General features: G+C 37.2%; 1 protein-coding gene across 1 annotated transcript in view; it reads left to right on the top strand.

The window, feature by feature from the left end:
• Nucleotides 1–13,804, top strand: part of LOC104538790 (phosphatidylinositol 3,4,5-trisphosphate-dependent Rac exchanger 2 protein-like) — a gene marked incomplete at both ends in the record, with an annotated part of 35,682 nt that extends 21,878 nt beyond the window's left edge. Inside the window, 5 exons of the mRNA XM_010182120.1 lie at nucleotides 3–123; nucleotides 5,649–5,690; nucleotides 8,452–8,669; nucleotides 11,369–11,471; nucleotides 13,661–13,804. Of these exons, the coding sequence (XP_010180422.1) occupies nucleotides 3–123; nucleotides 5,649–5,690; nucleotides 8,452–8,669; nucleotides 11,369–11,471; nucleotides 13,661–13,804 (628 nt within the window). The remainder of the gene's footprint in view (nucleotides 1–2; nucleotides 124–5,648; nucleotides 5,691–8,451; nucleotides 8,670–11,368; nucleotides 11,472–13,660) is intronic.
• Nucleotides 13,805–14,433: the final 629 nt, after the last annotated feature.

The following is a 14,433-nucleotide window of genomic DNA, read 5'->3' as shown; positions in this document are numbered from 1 at the left end:
AGCAGGAAATGGAACCGAAGCTTAACTGTCCAAAGAGGCTACGTCTCCACATTAAGCAAGACCCTTGGAACCTGCCCAGCAGCGTCCGGAGTCTTGCCCAGAATATCAGAAAATTTGTTGAAGGTTAGTAAGAACAACATGACCATAAATAAACACTTCATTAACAATAGAGAGCCTGGGGAAGAGAAGTAGAAGGATACAACTGCTTCATGTTGCTGCTAGGCAAGGTTTGCTGAACACCATGTAGTCTATGGGAAACACCTGAATTTCAGGACTTTTTTATGTTCTTAATAACAATGTTAGTGGAGTATATCTCAGCTGTCTCATGTTCATCCTATTGGCTTCATATACTGAAAAGAAAATTGTCTTTTCTGACAAGTGAAAACAAATGAACCATATGTTGCATGGACCACCTTATTTCAGTTGCTGCTGAAGTCCAGTGGGCTTGACTGACTTGTTACAGAACTTCATAGGACTGATACACCAAAATGGGCCTTTCCTTGAAATCAAACTCCCTTTTTTTCTATTGTCTTAAATGGAAAGATGAAGACTCTGCAGGACAACTTCTGTCCTATGTCTTGCTCTTATCTGTCATTGGACTGGAATCATTATCCCTCTAGAACCATGCTCCCTCTCCTGCCATGAAACCAAACCTCTCCACTGGTTTTCACTTACTCACTCAATCACAACTGATCCTATCACTCCTCCTCCTCCACCTCCCTTCCACCACTGTCTTGAAGTTACCTAGTACTCTACTACTCTTCACACCAACTGATAGTGTGAGCTGGGATTTTCTGCTCTCCCCCCTGGATTCATGAAAAAGTAAGTTTCCTCTCCAGAAAATCTTACTTGTAATTTCTGTTTTATTTCCTGATAGAGAAACAGAAATAACAAGCAAAATGTTTTTTATAAAACTACCTGCACTAGGAGTCTACATGGGAACAAAAGCTTGTCAGGTCTATCTTTAAATTATTTGTGTGTGTGGGTTTAGCTTCTTTTGTTTTGTTGGCTAATTTCCATGGTGTCCCAGAAAGAAACTGCTAAATTTCAGATCACTGGAAAAGAACTTTGTGATAATTATTAAGATAAATTTCCAAAAACCAACTGGCCAAACCAAACAAACTCCTCCTTTTCTGACTTTTGGTATTTCTCATTCCAGATATAATCATATTTTCAGGCCTTGGGTTAGAAAATTATAAAAACAACTACAAAAATATCTCCTATTTTTGGAGTCAATAACAGTGAGTTGGCTCTCTGATACTAAGAGTACTTCTTTTAGTTTAACGGTGGCTGTCACTGAGTGAAAAATTAATAAATATTTTTGGATCTTTTTTCTACAGGTCTATCTTCAGCCTAAACCAAATTATATTCAAATATTAATCTTGGTTTCTCTCACAGTTAGGAGGAATCAAAAGATGTCTTTAACAGTCCTTCATTGCCCCCCTTCTGAAGCCAAGCCTAACAGACCTTTTTCACATAACTTGTTTGCCCATAAATATAATTAGTAGACTTAAGCCATTTCAACATTAGTCATATACCCTCAGTATTGAGCTGAGATTATTCAGATAAATATGGTTTTAAATCTAACAAAGGATTTCGTGGGAGAGTTCAGCAAGGTCCAAATGACTTGCTGCCTCCCTAAAATACGAAACTTTTCTTCTTATGATACTACTATAATGTAATGGTGATACTCATCACAAGGAATCTTGATGTTTACAGAACAATAAAACTGTTGGCATTTTCTAGTGTTTTAGAAATAAGGATTAAAATAGGTTTTCTCTGTTAATAAGTCATAGTAATTAGCTTTATTGCAACTGTCATGCTTGTGAATGGTGCATGGTTCAGAGAGCTAAAGAGTGAAAGACATTATTCGTGTGTTGCTCAAGAACAGCACACGCTCTGCCTTACCTTCTCTCATCGCTGTGTCTCAGAAGTTGTCTGCCAGTTTTAAATATTCTTGTCTTTCCCTTTCCATCCATGGCATATGAGCTTTTGTCAGAGATTTCCAAGAACTGGCTTTTGTGCCATCTTCTTAACGAAATACTTGGATTTACATGTAAAATTATAATCTTGAGTTGTTTATTCACCATCAGTCTTCACATCTTTCTATTCTCTTGTAGTTATTTTTCTTTAATTTGATTCCTATTCCACCTCCATCCCCCAAACTGGCATCACTAGTACTTGTTGAGGAGAAGTACTCTGGAGAATCACGATCCACATCTTTGTCATAATTTTGACTCACCTGTGGGACCAAGGAGTTGGTGTGATGTAAAGGATACCTGAAAGCCTAGGTTCTCGTGCCTTCCCTGGCACAAATAGCATGAAGGAGAAATAGGATAATGGAAGTGAATAATTGCTTCTCAAGCCTTAGTTATCAAGGCATGTCTGGACAGGTATATCTAGTTCAGTGTTGAAAAGATTCAGGGCAGAAATGTTCCCCTTGGGCAGTGTTGGAAGACTGCTGTTATTTAGACAGACTTAGGCCTATATAAATTAAACTTGAGACAGAACCAGCAGCTGGATCTAACTGAAATCAGATGAGCACAAAGCAGGGTTAAAAATGCTTTAACAGCTAAATTTTCCCTTCATATATTCATTTCTTGTTTTCTCCTTTCTAATCTTGGCATTACGCATTGTGTTTACAAATGGTCAGGGTAGCTAGAAGAACTATGGGTACTGCCCTGAGCTATTTCTGGCTGAAAACCTGCCTCCCCATTTTCCCTCTTATTCATCTGTTTCAGAAAAAACAAAAGATGCCCCCTAATTTGACTGCTTGGTTGGGCTTATGAGAACAAGTTGAACAAAGTCTTGGGATTTTAGAAGAATCTTCATGTTTATTTATAAGTAAATGCATTATTTTAATAATTGAGAAAAACAGATATATTGGTCTCTTCTAGCAGGTTCTAGAGAAAGTAGTCAAAGGAGACCACAGATAAAACTTTGTTCACCATGGGGAAAAATTATTGTGAATAAAACCTCAATTTGTTATAAACGTGCTTAACCATTACTGATTAATGCTTTCAGTAGATGCATCTCCTTATTGAAAACTGACTTATTTTTATTTTTATGAAAATATCACAGGCTATTTTATTTTTTTACTTATTGTTCTGTTGCCTTCTAGGACATACTGTGTCAGACCAATTAGTGCTTTAAAGCAGAAGGAGACATGGAGCCCTACAAAAATGAGACGTTACAGTCCTAGATTCTTTTTGTTAACTTTGTTTAATAAATATGAAGAAATTAGAAAACTCAGAATGCATTGTGGATGATTGTTCTAGTCTGATAGTTTTGTTTTTTTTAATTAGTACTGGAATTGGGAGAACAATTTTAATAAAATCTGTGAAAGTTGGCACAGAAGAAAAAAAAAACCAACAAAAAACAACAAAACCAGAAAAACAAAACCAGAAAATAAACCCGACCAAGCCTTCCTTGTCAGTACATTTAAAACATATGTAGAGACTGCTTTGTCTCATTTAATTTGTCCTACCATATCATTAGAGAAAGAAAAGTTTTCTAGGGTTACAGTGAAAGGCAGCCCCAGAGGGCTAATCAAGTTGAGAGAACTGAAGAGTTCTCTGAAATAGTGCACAGATTCTAGGAGGATTTATCTGGAGCTAAGTAACTAATGAAAAGATGAATGTTTTATCTTGGAGTGACTGGGCCTACTAGATTGTTAAAACAATAGAGAGAAAGACAAGTTGTTGGCAGAGGCAGATCTTTGAAGATGGAGTGCTTGATTTTGGTGCAGGTGAGAGCAGCAGTCAGAGCAGGAATTCAATGGTCACTGAATAGAGGAAGAATAATGTAGGTACAGGATTCTGGATGTACATTAGCATCGGAATCAGGAAAATCAACAAGATGCATGGAAAGAAATGGACCCTTCAGAAGGAAACTAAACCAAAACTGCCCAGCATAACAGTAAAAAGGTGTAAAGAGAGCAAAGACAAAGAGAAATTACTGTAATTGCTTTTTCCCAAAGTAAAAAAAGTAACTTTTTTTTAATCAAAAAAGAAATTGTTTAGAACAAGTCATATTTCTAGTAAGCTAGTCACAGAACTACGTGAAGAAGTGCAGTTATTTTGCTAGCACAATAATTTTAAACAGTAAATACTATGCAATTGAGAAAGTCCACATGTATTTTAATTTAAATTAGGACTGAGACATGAAGGAGCCTCTCAGTCATTAAAAGCATAAAAATGTATCTCAACTTTAATAATAAAATATACATTGCAAATCTTAGTCTTATTTTGAAAATACCTTCAGATGTCAGAAATAAAATAAAAATAAAATCTGCCGTTTACTGGCAAAGATCCAAAGATGGGCAAAAAAAAAATACAAAAGAATGTTAAAGAAGAAAAGATGCTGAAGGCATCTTGCATTACAAATTATTTGATCTAAAGAGAAATTGCTAGGGAGATACTCCTTTCTGTATGCCATGTAGCAAGAAGGGGTGAAAGCTTCCATAGCATTTGGAATTTGTGGAAAAGCAAATGGTTAAACATCCAAGGTTCTCTTCTAACCTCAGGTAGGTCTCTACTTATACAAGTAACCTAAAAATACTCTCTTGCCTGTGGGTATGTTTTGAAACGGAGAAGACTTATAACAGTGATACAGGAGAGTTGCAGTGTCCTGTAATTTTCCCATAAGCAGGAAATCATTATTTATAGATACCTCAGATGCTTCTGAATTCAGAGATCCAACAAATCTCATATAAAACAAGCTGCAAGTAATAGCTTCGATGTATCTAAATTCTTCAGATAGTAGCTGTATTTCCCTATATTGTGTTTTCAGTTACTAAGCTATGTGCAGACTCCAAGATGCCAAGTTATTAATCTCTGCAAGTTTGGTTGGGTTTTTTTTTTCTTCAGAATACAGAAGGCTAAGGCAAAAACCTATCACCAGGCAATTTTCAAGAATAACCAGTAATTTTGAGTGTTTTGATGGTTGTATTTGAGATACCGTGGGCATGCATTTCATAAGCGTAGGCACTGACAGTTCTTTTCGCAGTGTGTGTACAGCATGGAAAGGATCAGGCTTGAAAGGTTTTATTCTTTTTTAAGCATCATTACCTTTGGAGAAGATTCTGGCTTTTCATAGATATTTTCAAGTACACACAGAATCCAGACTGTGCTGTTGGTACAGTCAACTCTAATGTCAGTTCCGTCATCTGTATTCAATTTGTATTCAAATTTCAAACAATTCACATTTCAAACCTATTAGGTTAGTTTTAGTAGGGGCAACATATTCCCAAATTGTCCTATTGTCCACATACCCTGTAGCAGCTCTGCTGGTCCGCTGAGAAGGGCTGGGAATAGGACTGCATAGAAAACTGGGTTCATGAAAGAAATTTGGAAAGATGCAAAAGGATGTGAAGTGGCCGTGTGTTCCTACAGTTACTGTAGGACAACTGATGTGCTGAAAGGTTGGCACTCTCTAAGGTGATGGCAGCTTTTTAATCTGCATGTTCCTTGCAGTGGGGGTTAACACATTTACATTTGTTCCCTGGTACATAGTAGATGGAAATGATCACTTCCTTAAAAAAAATAAATTATCCTCCTTTAATTAAAAATCAGAAACTGCAAATGCATTATTATGTTGGTGAAAACACTTCTAACCATGACCTCAATGTATTTTCTTTTTTCTTTAAGAGGTGAAGGCACGAATACTCTTGGCACTTCTTGAGTATACAGGTAATTTTGCTTGTTTTGGGAATGGGGGAAGTGAATGTGGATGGTTTGAGATTTTTTTTTCTTTTGAACAGAATACTGTGTTTAGAAAAGGGAAAAAGTCTCAGATATGATAACCTGATAGTCACCAACTTTACCCCTGTGTTAACAGTGAGGATTGCTGAAGAACACAACAATTCCAAAGACATTTCTAACAAACATTGCACTTTTTTTTAAAATGCAGAATACCTTCTCTGGTCATTTACTTTGCAACTTGGCAGATGAAGTAGCTACTAAATCACTGAGCCTGTGCACAGTACTTCTGCTGTCATTCTTCTTTTGGGATTTTTCCTATTAACCATCTTTTTTCTTTGCTTTGCATTCCCATTTATGTCCAGGCTTACCTTACTATTCCAACCCATACCTTTCCTTTCATCTTTTTTAAGATGATACCTTTTTTTAAGTCCCTCCTTTCTGGAAGGGGTCTGATTATTCTGTGTGCTGTTCTGCCATCACCCCATACAGCTTCAAATATACAAAATATGCATGTTATTTTGCATCTGCAAAATAAATGTCAGTAAATCAGTATTTAGAAAATAATACTTATGGCAGAAGATTCTCTACAGTTTGTAGGTGCGCAAGTAAGTAGTCACATTTGACTGTAAAAGCTGATAATTTTAACCATCTTGCAGTACTATATGAATGCATTATTATTTAATGATTTTGTTATGACACATAACAGCAGTTTTGTCAAGGGAAATATAACATTCCTTTATTGTCAGACTTCTTCCAAATATTGTAAAAGTTTTTAGTAATTCCTTAGGTGTAAGAAGGTGTAAGAAGTGACCTTAGAAAATACCTCAGACTTGACTTTTTAAAGTGGTTTTCCCTCTTTATGTGGTTTAATAAGTTTGTAAATTCTATAGTTTATTTTCTGTAAAAGTCTTGTTGTAAAAAGAGCCCAAAGTGCTCTTGCATGCAGTATCTAATGTTCAAGTAGTATTATATGATATCTGGAAATGAGGTGCTGGAGACACAAGAGGGCTGCTTCAGCAGCAGGCAACACAGAGGGAGAACACAGCAAGTCAGCTGCTGTTAGACAAACACAGATAAAACTGAGCAAGGAGAGGTGAGAAAATGTGTGTTGGGCTCAAATCCCCGGGCACTGCTGTGACATTGGAAGGTTTTTGACCATGGAGAAGCCAGTGGGATTGCTGAAGCTGGAGGTGGATGGCATTTTGGAAGATGACAATTCTGTCCATACTGGATTCTGCACAACTTGAGAGACTGGAATGATAAAGAGGTTAATTTTAATAATCAAAACAAAAAGCAGGGAGTCATCGTGCAGAAGCAGTAGTGATTAAACCATTTATGGAAAACATTCCTGAGATCCTGAGAGGCTGGCAAGTGGAAGCAAAGTGATAGCAAAAGTGTGGTCAGTATTATCAGTAGTTGAGGAAAAGATTGAAGAAGATCTCAGAAGGAAAACGGAGCAGAATGGCCTTACTTTGGGAAATACTTGGAGTTCAAGAAAAGCGTATTTTTAAAATCGCTATTAATTTTGTGAATACAGAATTAGTTCTACTTACAAGGCCAGGTTGGACAGGTCTTTGAGCAAACTGGTCTAGTGGAAGGTGTCCCTGCCCATGGCAGGGGGTTGGAAATAGATGATCTTTAAGGTCCCTTCCAACCCAAACCATTCTGTGATTCTATGATTCTGTGACTTATCCAGTCATCTAAAGTCTTGCCAGCTCCATCGTAAAAGTGAAAAAAGGAGCTAAGCGTCTTGGAGGCAGAGGAATCTAAAAGTGAGGACAAAGATTTTGGGCTTTGGAAAGACCTCGATATCACCTAATCTTTTTCTCCTACTCTGAGAAAGATTAAGTCTACCTGTACCATTTGTGATTGATGTTTGCCTAACAGCTCATAATGATAAAAATACCTGAACACCTTCAGAAAAGAGAAGGAAGCACTGAATATTTATCACTACAATTTTCTACTTTATTGAGAACATGTTTCCTTTTCTAACTCTTATGACCTTTAGCTAATCTAATGCTTGTGCCCTCTGGAAAAAATTGGTAGGTTAGCTAGTCCCTAATTTAAATCAACTACTAATGGTTCTACCTAGGGACCTGTCCTGGACTTTCCTGACACCATAAATCTCTGCTGCTTCCTGGATAGGCGATGATGCTCTGGTCTTATTTCGTAATTTAAAATTAATATATATATTACATTTGGGTAGATTTTGTTCTGGTAGCAACACTTCTATGTGCCCTGTCTACAGTCTACAGCAGGCAGTCTTCATCTGCCCTGCCCAGCTGGCACCTGTGGAGTTGATCAGATGGTGCAGTCAGTTTTAAAGCTTCTGACTATACTTGTTTTCCTGTGGAAAGTAAATGTTTTTGTGCCCAGCTGGTTCTCATGTTGCAGCAAAGAGATCTAACTCACATCCTTCACCTTGTAACATCAAAAGTACATAAAAATGATGGCATGTACATGTACAAGATAAACATGCATTATTTATGAAGAACTACTTTAAATTCCGGAATTTAAATACATTTCTATATAATTTTAGAATTATAAAATAATCTTTTAATGTGAAAAATGTCAGATTTGGTCATGGAGTGCTATTTCCTGGGAATAATATTAGGCTATAAACTTGTAATTTACTTTACATTAGAATTGTTTTTTAGACAAAGGAAAAAAATCCAGCCCCGTTCATTTGCTGTGAATTAATCTCCTGTTGCATTTTTACGTTTCCTCTTTTGGCTTTTACCCATCACAGACAGCGAGATACAACTGAGGCGAGACATGGTCTTCTGTCAGAGCCTAGTGGCCACAGTCTGTGCTTTTTCAGAGCAACTAATGGTAGCCTTAAACCAGATGTTTGACAACAACAAAGAATATGAAATGGAGACACTGGAGGCCAGTAGAAGGTGGTTGGAGCAGATAGCCAGTGCGGGTCTTCTCCTTCATTTCCAGTCCCTGCTGTCGCCTAACCTGGTAAGGCTCCTCATGTGGCATGCTTGGTCACAGCCCGTGGTTGTTCCCTGAACCAGGGACATTGTTAAACAGTCTTAGTTATAAATGTGTTTTTCTTTGTCCTTTGTGCTTAGCTTGTTACTTAATTAGCTGCCATTTGGAAAGTTTGCGATCTAGATAATTACAGATACGGGAGGTGTTTGTCTGTGATATGGGAAATATTTTTTCCACAAAGAAAGTATTATATTTATTTTGAGTTAGCAGATAGTGAATTTGACCTTGACTTCCCACCACTATTGTAGCTGTTCCCTAGGAGTGAATGTGGTATTAGGTGATATCCAGAACTTCAGTTTCCAATAAGCATCAATGCAAGATGAATAAAATACCTGGTCTGGATAATTTTATCAGCCCCTCCCCAAAAAACAGAAAGTCTGTAGTAGTTGAAGGACTAGATGTGCTAGTCTGGTTTGCTGCTGTCACAGGGCAAATCTTCATAGCCTGTCAGGGTAATTTGAAATCTGCTATTTCTTCACAAGGTTTGCCAAAGAGCTATGGCTTGAGAAACAATTAAGAAAGGACATGGATTTGTAGTCCTCTAATCCCTAGTTATCCAAAGTGCTGCTTCAGCTATTTAAGCTGCTTCTCACAGAAGACAGGCTCCTGCTAACCTCAAGAACTGTGAAGTAGTCTGCATGGTCTGCTCTGTGGCAGTCTTCTCAACCTCTGGAATTGCTCACTGAAAACAACTGATTTGGTACATCTGTCTGTATAAAAGTCCATGCAACAGGCGATGTTCCTAGTATCAAAGGTCTTCTTTCCTTGCCTTCAGCAGCAAATTGCTGACAAGTTGACCTGGTAAACTTTAGAAGCAGAAGCAACCAATAAAACTAAAGAAGTTTCAAAATCACTATGATGAAGTATTAGTCTGTGGTATTGTTGGTGAGCACTGGCTTGAGCCAGTCTGAGTAGCTACTTCGTGGGTAGTTGAGATACCTTTGTGGGCTTGCACAGGACAGAGTATGTACAGCTGTATGTATAGGTGTACGGGTTAAAAACAGTTAAGTCAGTGCCTGACAGAAAGAGGAGGGCTCTTTATCCACCTGAGGAGTAAGTGAAGAAAGCACAGTCAAGGGAGTTCAGGCCCATGTCTTGAGTCTTGGATGCTTTTTAGCACCATGCAGCACCAACATGTCCTGGTGCTGGTGTCCTCAAAGTTCTAGAGTAAATTCAATTGATGCCTGTCTTACATTTTTCCATGTGCTTAGTTGTCAAGTTATGACAAAATCACTGTTGTCTTTACAGCACTGGATACTTCTGGGTTGTTGTTTTTTTTATTTATTTCAAGATTGTAGAGATTTCCTTTGTAGTGAAAATGCATGCTACTTAGCTATTTTCACATAATCGGATACCAGCAGGATGCCTTGTCAAATTGAAAGTAAAATTGAATTTAGTCTTCTCTGTCAAACTGTTCTTAACCAAGGGAAAAGTATTTAACGGCAACTTTTTCAATACCTGCTCAGCACTATTTTGCTTACAAATGATCCATGTTATTTTAAACGAGGGTATCTGAAGGAAATTACACTCATTATGGCTAGAGTTCAGTAAAGAATGAGCAGTTGTGCAAATATTTCCCATGTCACGGTTTTCAGACTATTCTGCTGATAAAACTGCTCTGTCCATAGAGACTTCATAAATTGAACCAGGAGACAAAAATATTTCTGGCAGCTTTGCTATTTCATAAATACAAGGGGAAATAGATCAGGGAAAATCATGGTTTTATTATTTTTTTTTCCTTTATGTAATTCAGTAAGTTATAGTTTATTCTCATTGTATAGGCAGCTTATTATTCTTTGCCTTCCTACTGTTTCAGTTCTTAGAGGAGGAAAAATGCATGCCTCAGATTTCCATTTGGCTCTTGCTAGCTTAAGGTGCTAGAGGAGGGCTATATAAAGAGTAGAATTACTTTAAGTGATTATTGATTTCTGCTATAATTGCTCTGCATATTTAACTCAAGACAACCGTACTTGTAGATTACTATTTTCCTTTTCAAAGGTTCAGTAAAGTGTCCTGAGAAGCTAGTAATTTATTTCCTGAGGCTTTTTTTGTTAAATTAGTCTGGATCTCTTTAGCTATCTCTAGCGCAGGAATACACAGAGTGAACCATAGGTGCAAATCAGAATACTGGCATATCTACATACATGATTTGTATCTGGAGTTTTTTGTAAGTGAAGGTGCAAATCACCTGAGCTGTACTCCTTCTACTGGTTCAATTATTGGTGCTCAGAGTGGACACGGTGAACTCTCATCTGTTGCTTATAAATGAAATGCTAAAGTTATGGCATTCTTTAAAAAAAATTGCTAAAAAGAATAATTTGTTTTTCACATTTCCCTTCTGTTAATTTTCAAACTAGACCTGTGTCAAGAGAAGCTGTTGAAGGCTGGTATCTTAGAGAAGTAATGGTAGCTATAAATTAGCTATTAATTTACTATGTCAAATGATAACATTAATTTTAATAATCCTGGACTAGTAATAAAAGGGAAAGTTCCAATAGAAACAAAGATATTTATGTTATGTAGGAGTTAATTAGGTTATACGCTACATCAGCAAAATGTTGCGCAACATTCTTAGTTATTTTTTTATGTTCTGCTCTCATATTATTTCTGGTAGGGAAAACATCTGGCTGAAATGACCCTTTCACTTTTTCTTTTGCCTTTTTTAGGCTGATGAGCAAGCCATGCTAGAAGATACATTGGTTGCACTGTTTGACTTGGAAAAAGTTACTTTTTACTTCAGACAGTCAGAGCCAGAACCACTAGTTGCGAGTAAGTAATTATAATTAATATCTGACTTTTACAGTTTGGGAAAAATTTTCTGTATTTGTAACATTTTTATCTCCTAGAACATTACCTCCCACAGGGAAAATTATGTAACTTGGGATTATGGAGAATTAGTAGATCTGTAGCTCTCCTAATATTCCTAGATCTCCTGAAATACAGTTAACATCAGTGACAATGCAGAATCATTACCTGGCAACGTCAGTAACCCTGGGGGAAAAAATGTCTGCTTAACCGAATTTTCCACTGGGAGTATGTGACTGCATCAGGAAAGTCCCTGGCAGATCTAGTTGTTATTGTAGAGTCATGTGTTAAATAAGCTTGAAGGTCTTAAGAGAGAAATGCAACTGAGATGAGATGGAGAAGCATAAAACCGATTTCATTTTATCATCTGAAGGACAAAGTAGATCTTGGAAGAGTTCCTTGAAAGGAGACAGTGAACACGATTAGGATAGCTTTAAATTGAGCAAGAGACTTCCTCTGAGAGCTGCTGGTGCAGATGCTCAGGGTCCTGAACCCTTCCTCCCAGCACTTGCCCAACTCACAGGAAGGGACTGTCTTCGAAGTCTGCTGTTTATACCCTTCACTCATAGCCACTCCTTTATTAATATGTTTTCAGCCAGTAGAGATTTTCCTGCAGTGAACTTTGTATAGTGAGCAAAACCCTTCATTTTTTCCTAAGCCTCATAACTCCCCTGGGAAGGGAGGAAAGCATGTCTGCTTCACATCAAGCTTTTCTAAAACAATTCCCTTGCTGGATTGAGACCACACATGAGAAAACTCCCATGGTAACCAAAACCAGAAGACACAAAGCTCCTCCATAAAACGATTACTGAGAAGTTGCCCATGCTCTGAAGATTTCAGTAATGTAGGGCTGGTAGTCAGCCTATATAAGACCATTTTTATTTCTGTATAATTCAGGGAAGGACCTTGTTCAGAGTGTTTGTTTTAAAAAGAAGCCCTGCTAAACCAGGTAACAACATGGAACTGGAGTTACAGGAGGGCATCCTGATGGGGAGTTAACCCTATGCCTGTGTCATGAACCGTTCATATTGTTGTATCTTCCCACTGAGGTGTCTGTGCTAAAACAGAGATAAATGGAGAGTCCTGGTGTTCTGGGATTGCAATAAACTCTGTATTTCCTTTTGGTTTGAGTGCTATCACCACAGTCATCCTGACTGGTTACAGAAGACAAGGAACAGGCAAATTTTTTTTTTTCTGCTTATGCTTCTGTATTATTAATAAAAGAAAAAAGTCTTTTTCTTATTACCAAAACTAGTGGAAAATGTTCCTTTGAAATATTTTCCATGTAGATACAAAATAACTCATGCACATAGTGTAAAAACAACATAATGAGATTATTGATGCAAATCACTAGATTTTATTGTTACTGCTTTCAACTTGGAGACTTGTTTACGGAAACTTAAAAAGGAAACGCACATAAAACTAAAATTGTATTAAACTGACTTCCTGTGAGAGATTTAGATGGAAATTTTTCACCAACTTTTGCTAATAGTCGCTACTTGTTAATTGTTTGGCATAACACGCACAAAAATGTATGTTGGGGAACCACTGTAACTGCAAAGTGATACTGCTAGTGGCAGTGAACTTGACACCAGTTAATGTATTATGACATTTAGTTTGTCAAAGGGTAATGAAATGTGCTGTTACAGTTTTATATATTCTACAATAATACTTTTTTTTCTCAGTTGAGTCTTGATTTTAATAGTAATTTAATGAATATGCTGGTAGCTACTGTATATTTACTTGTGCTCTGTCCCACACAAATTTGAGGAGATACTGACTCTATAAGTCACACTGACCATAGACACCGTGCATCTGAGGAAGGCGCATGTGATTCCAGTGATTTCTGGATCTTCACATTCACAGGGAATACAAGTAGGGTGTTGACAACTACATTATTTGCTTAGTGTTTTTGCTGTCGTTGGCAGGCTGGCAAAGATGATTGTCACTACTTCTCTGTTTATCTACTTCTTGATAATGGATAGGCCAAAAGTGACCAGAGCAACACTGACTATAATGTAAAATGCTGCACATACTAGTTTTGCGTCTGCAGCGATTTCTTCTCTAACCACGTGAATTTTGGGTGCAACAGTTTCTGGAAAAGGGCATGCCATTGCTTTTAATGAAATAGGAACACTGATTTGTATTCTTAGACGTACCAATCACATACCAAGCAGAAGGAAGCCGGCAGACGCTGAAGGTTTACTTCTACCTTGACACTTACCATTTTGAACAGCTTCCTCAAAGGCTGAAGAATGGAGGGGGATTTAAAATCCATCCAGTACTTTTTTCACAAGGTAACTTGAGTTTTAATTTTTTTTCCCAGTTTTTTAAACTTAATTCTGTTAAAACTCTGCTTACTGTGATTTAAAAACTTTGTAATGATAAGGGCATAATGCTTGTAATTAAATATGTTGTTTAATTTGGGCATTTATTGAGAATTTTGAATTAAAATGTGAACTTAAGAAATGCTGAGATTTCTGATAGAAAATAGACGTATGGGTATACATTTCTAAGTTTATAGCTGCTAAATGATTCCAATACTAAAAAACGAATGCTCTTTCATCAATCTTGTTTTGTTCTTTGCAGACTTTAGTGAACAATAGTGAGACAATGAAACTTGCTTTTAAAAGGGTTTTGCATTCCAGATGCTATCGTAATCTTTCCCTGTTACTCGAAAAATAGAGACTAAATTGTTCTCCTCGAGAAGTCTCTCTCTTTAAAAATGTTATGAAGACTTAAATAACATTTTCAGGCTTTTGTTGTTCTGGCACAGCAAACGTTACCGAAGTGATGAATGGTGGTGCTGGTGCTCAGACTGTTCATGAATTGCAGGCAGCCCGCATTAGCTGCAGTGTCATTAGGGTTTGATTCACTGAACTGGTGAATGCGAAGTGCTGATTGCCTTGAGCCGCCTTGCACTCCC

The sequence above is a fragment of the Mesitornis unicolor genome, unplaced genomic scaffold (genome assembly GCF_000695765.1).
Source record: "Mesitornis unicolor isolate BGI_N332 unplaced genomic scaffold, ASM69576v1 scaffold46033, whole genome shotgun sequence".
Lineage (NCBI taxonomy): Eukaryota > Metazoa > Chordata > Aves > Mesitornithiformes > Mesitornithidae > Mesitornis > Mesitornis unicolor.
This window is presented reverse-complemented; position numbering and strand designations above follow the sequence as displayed.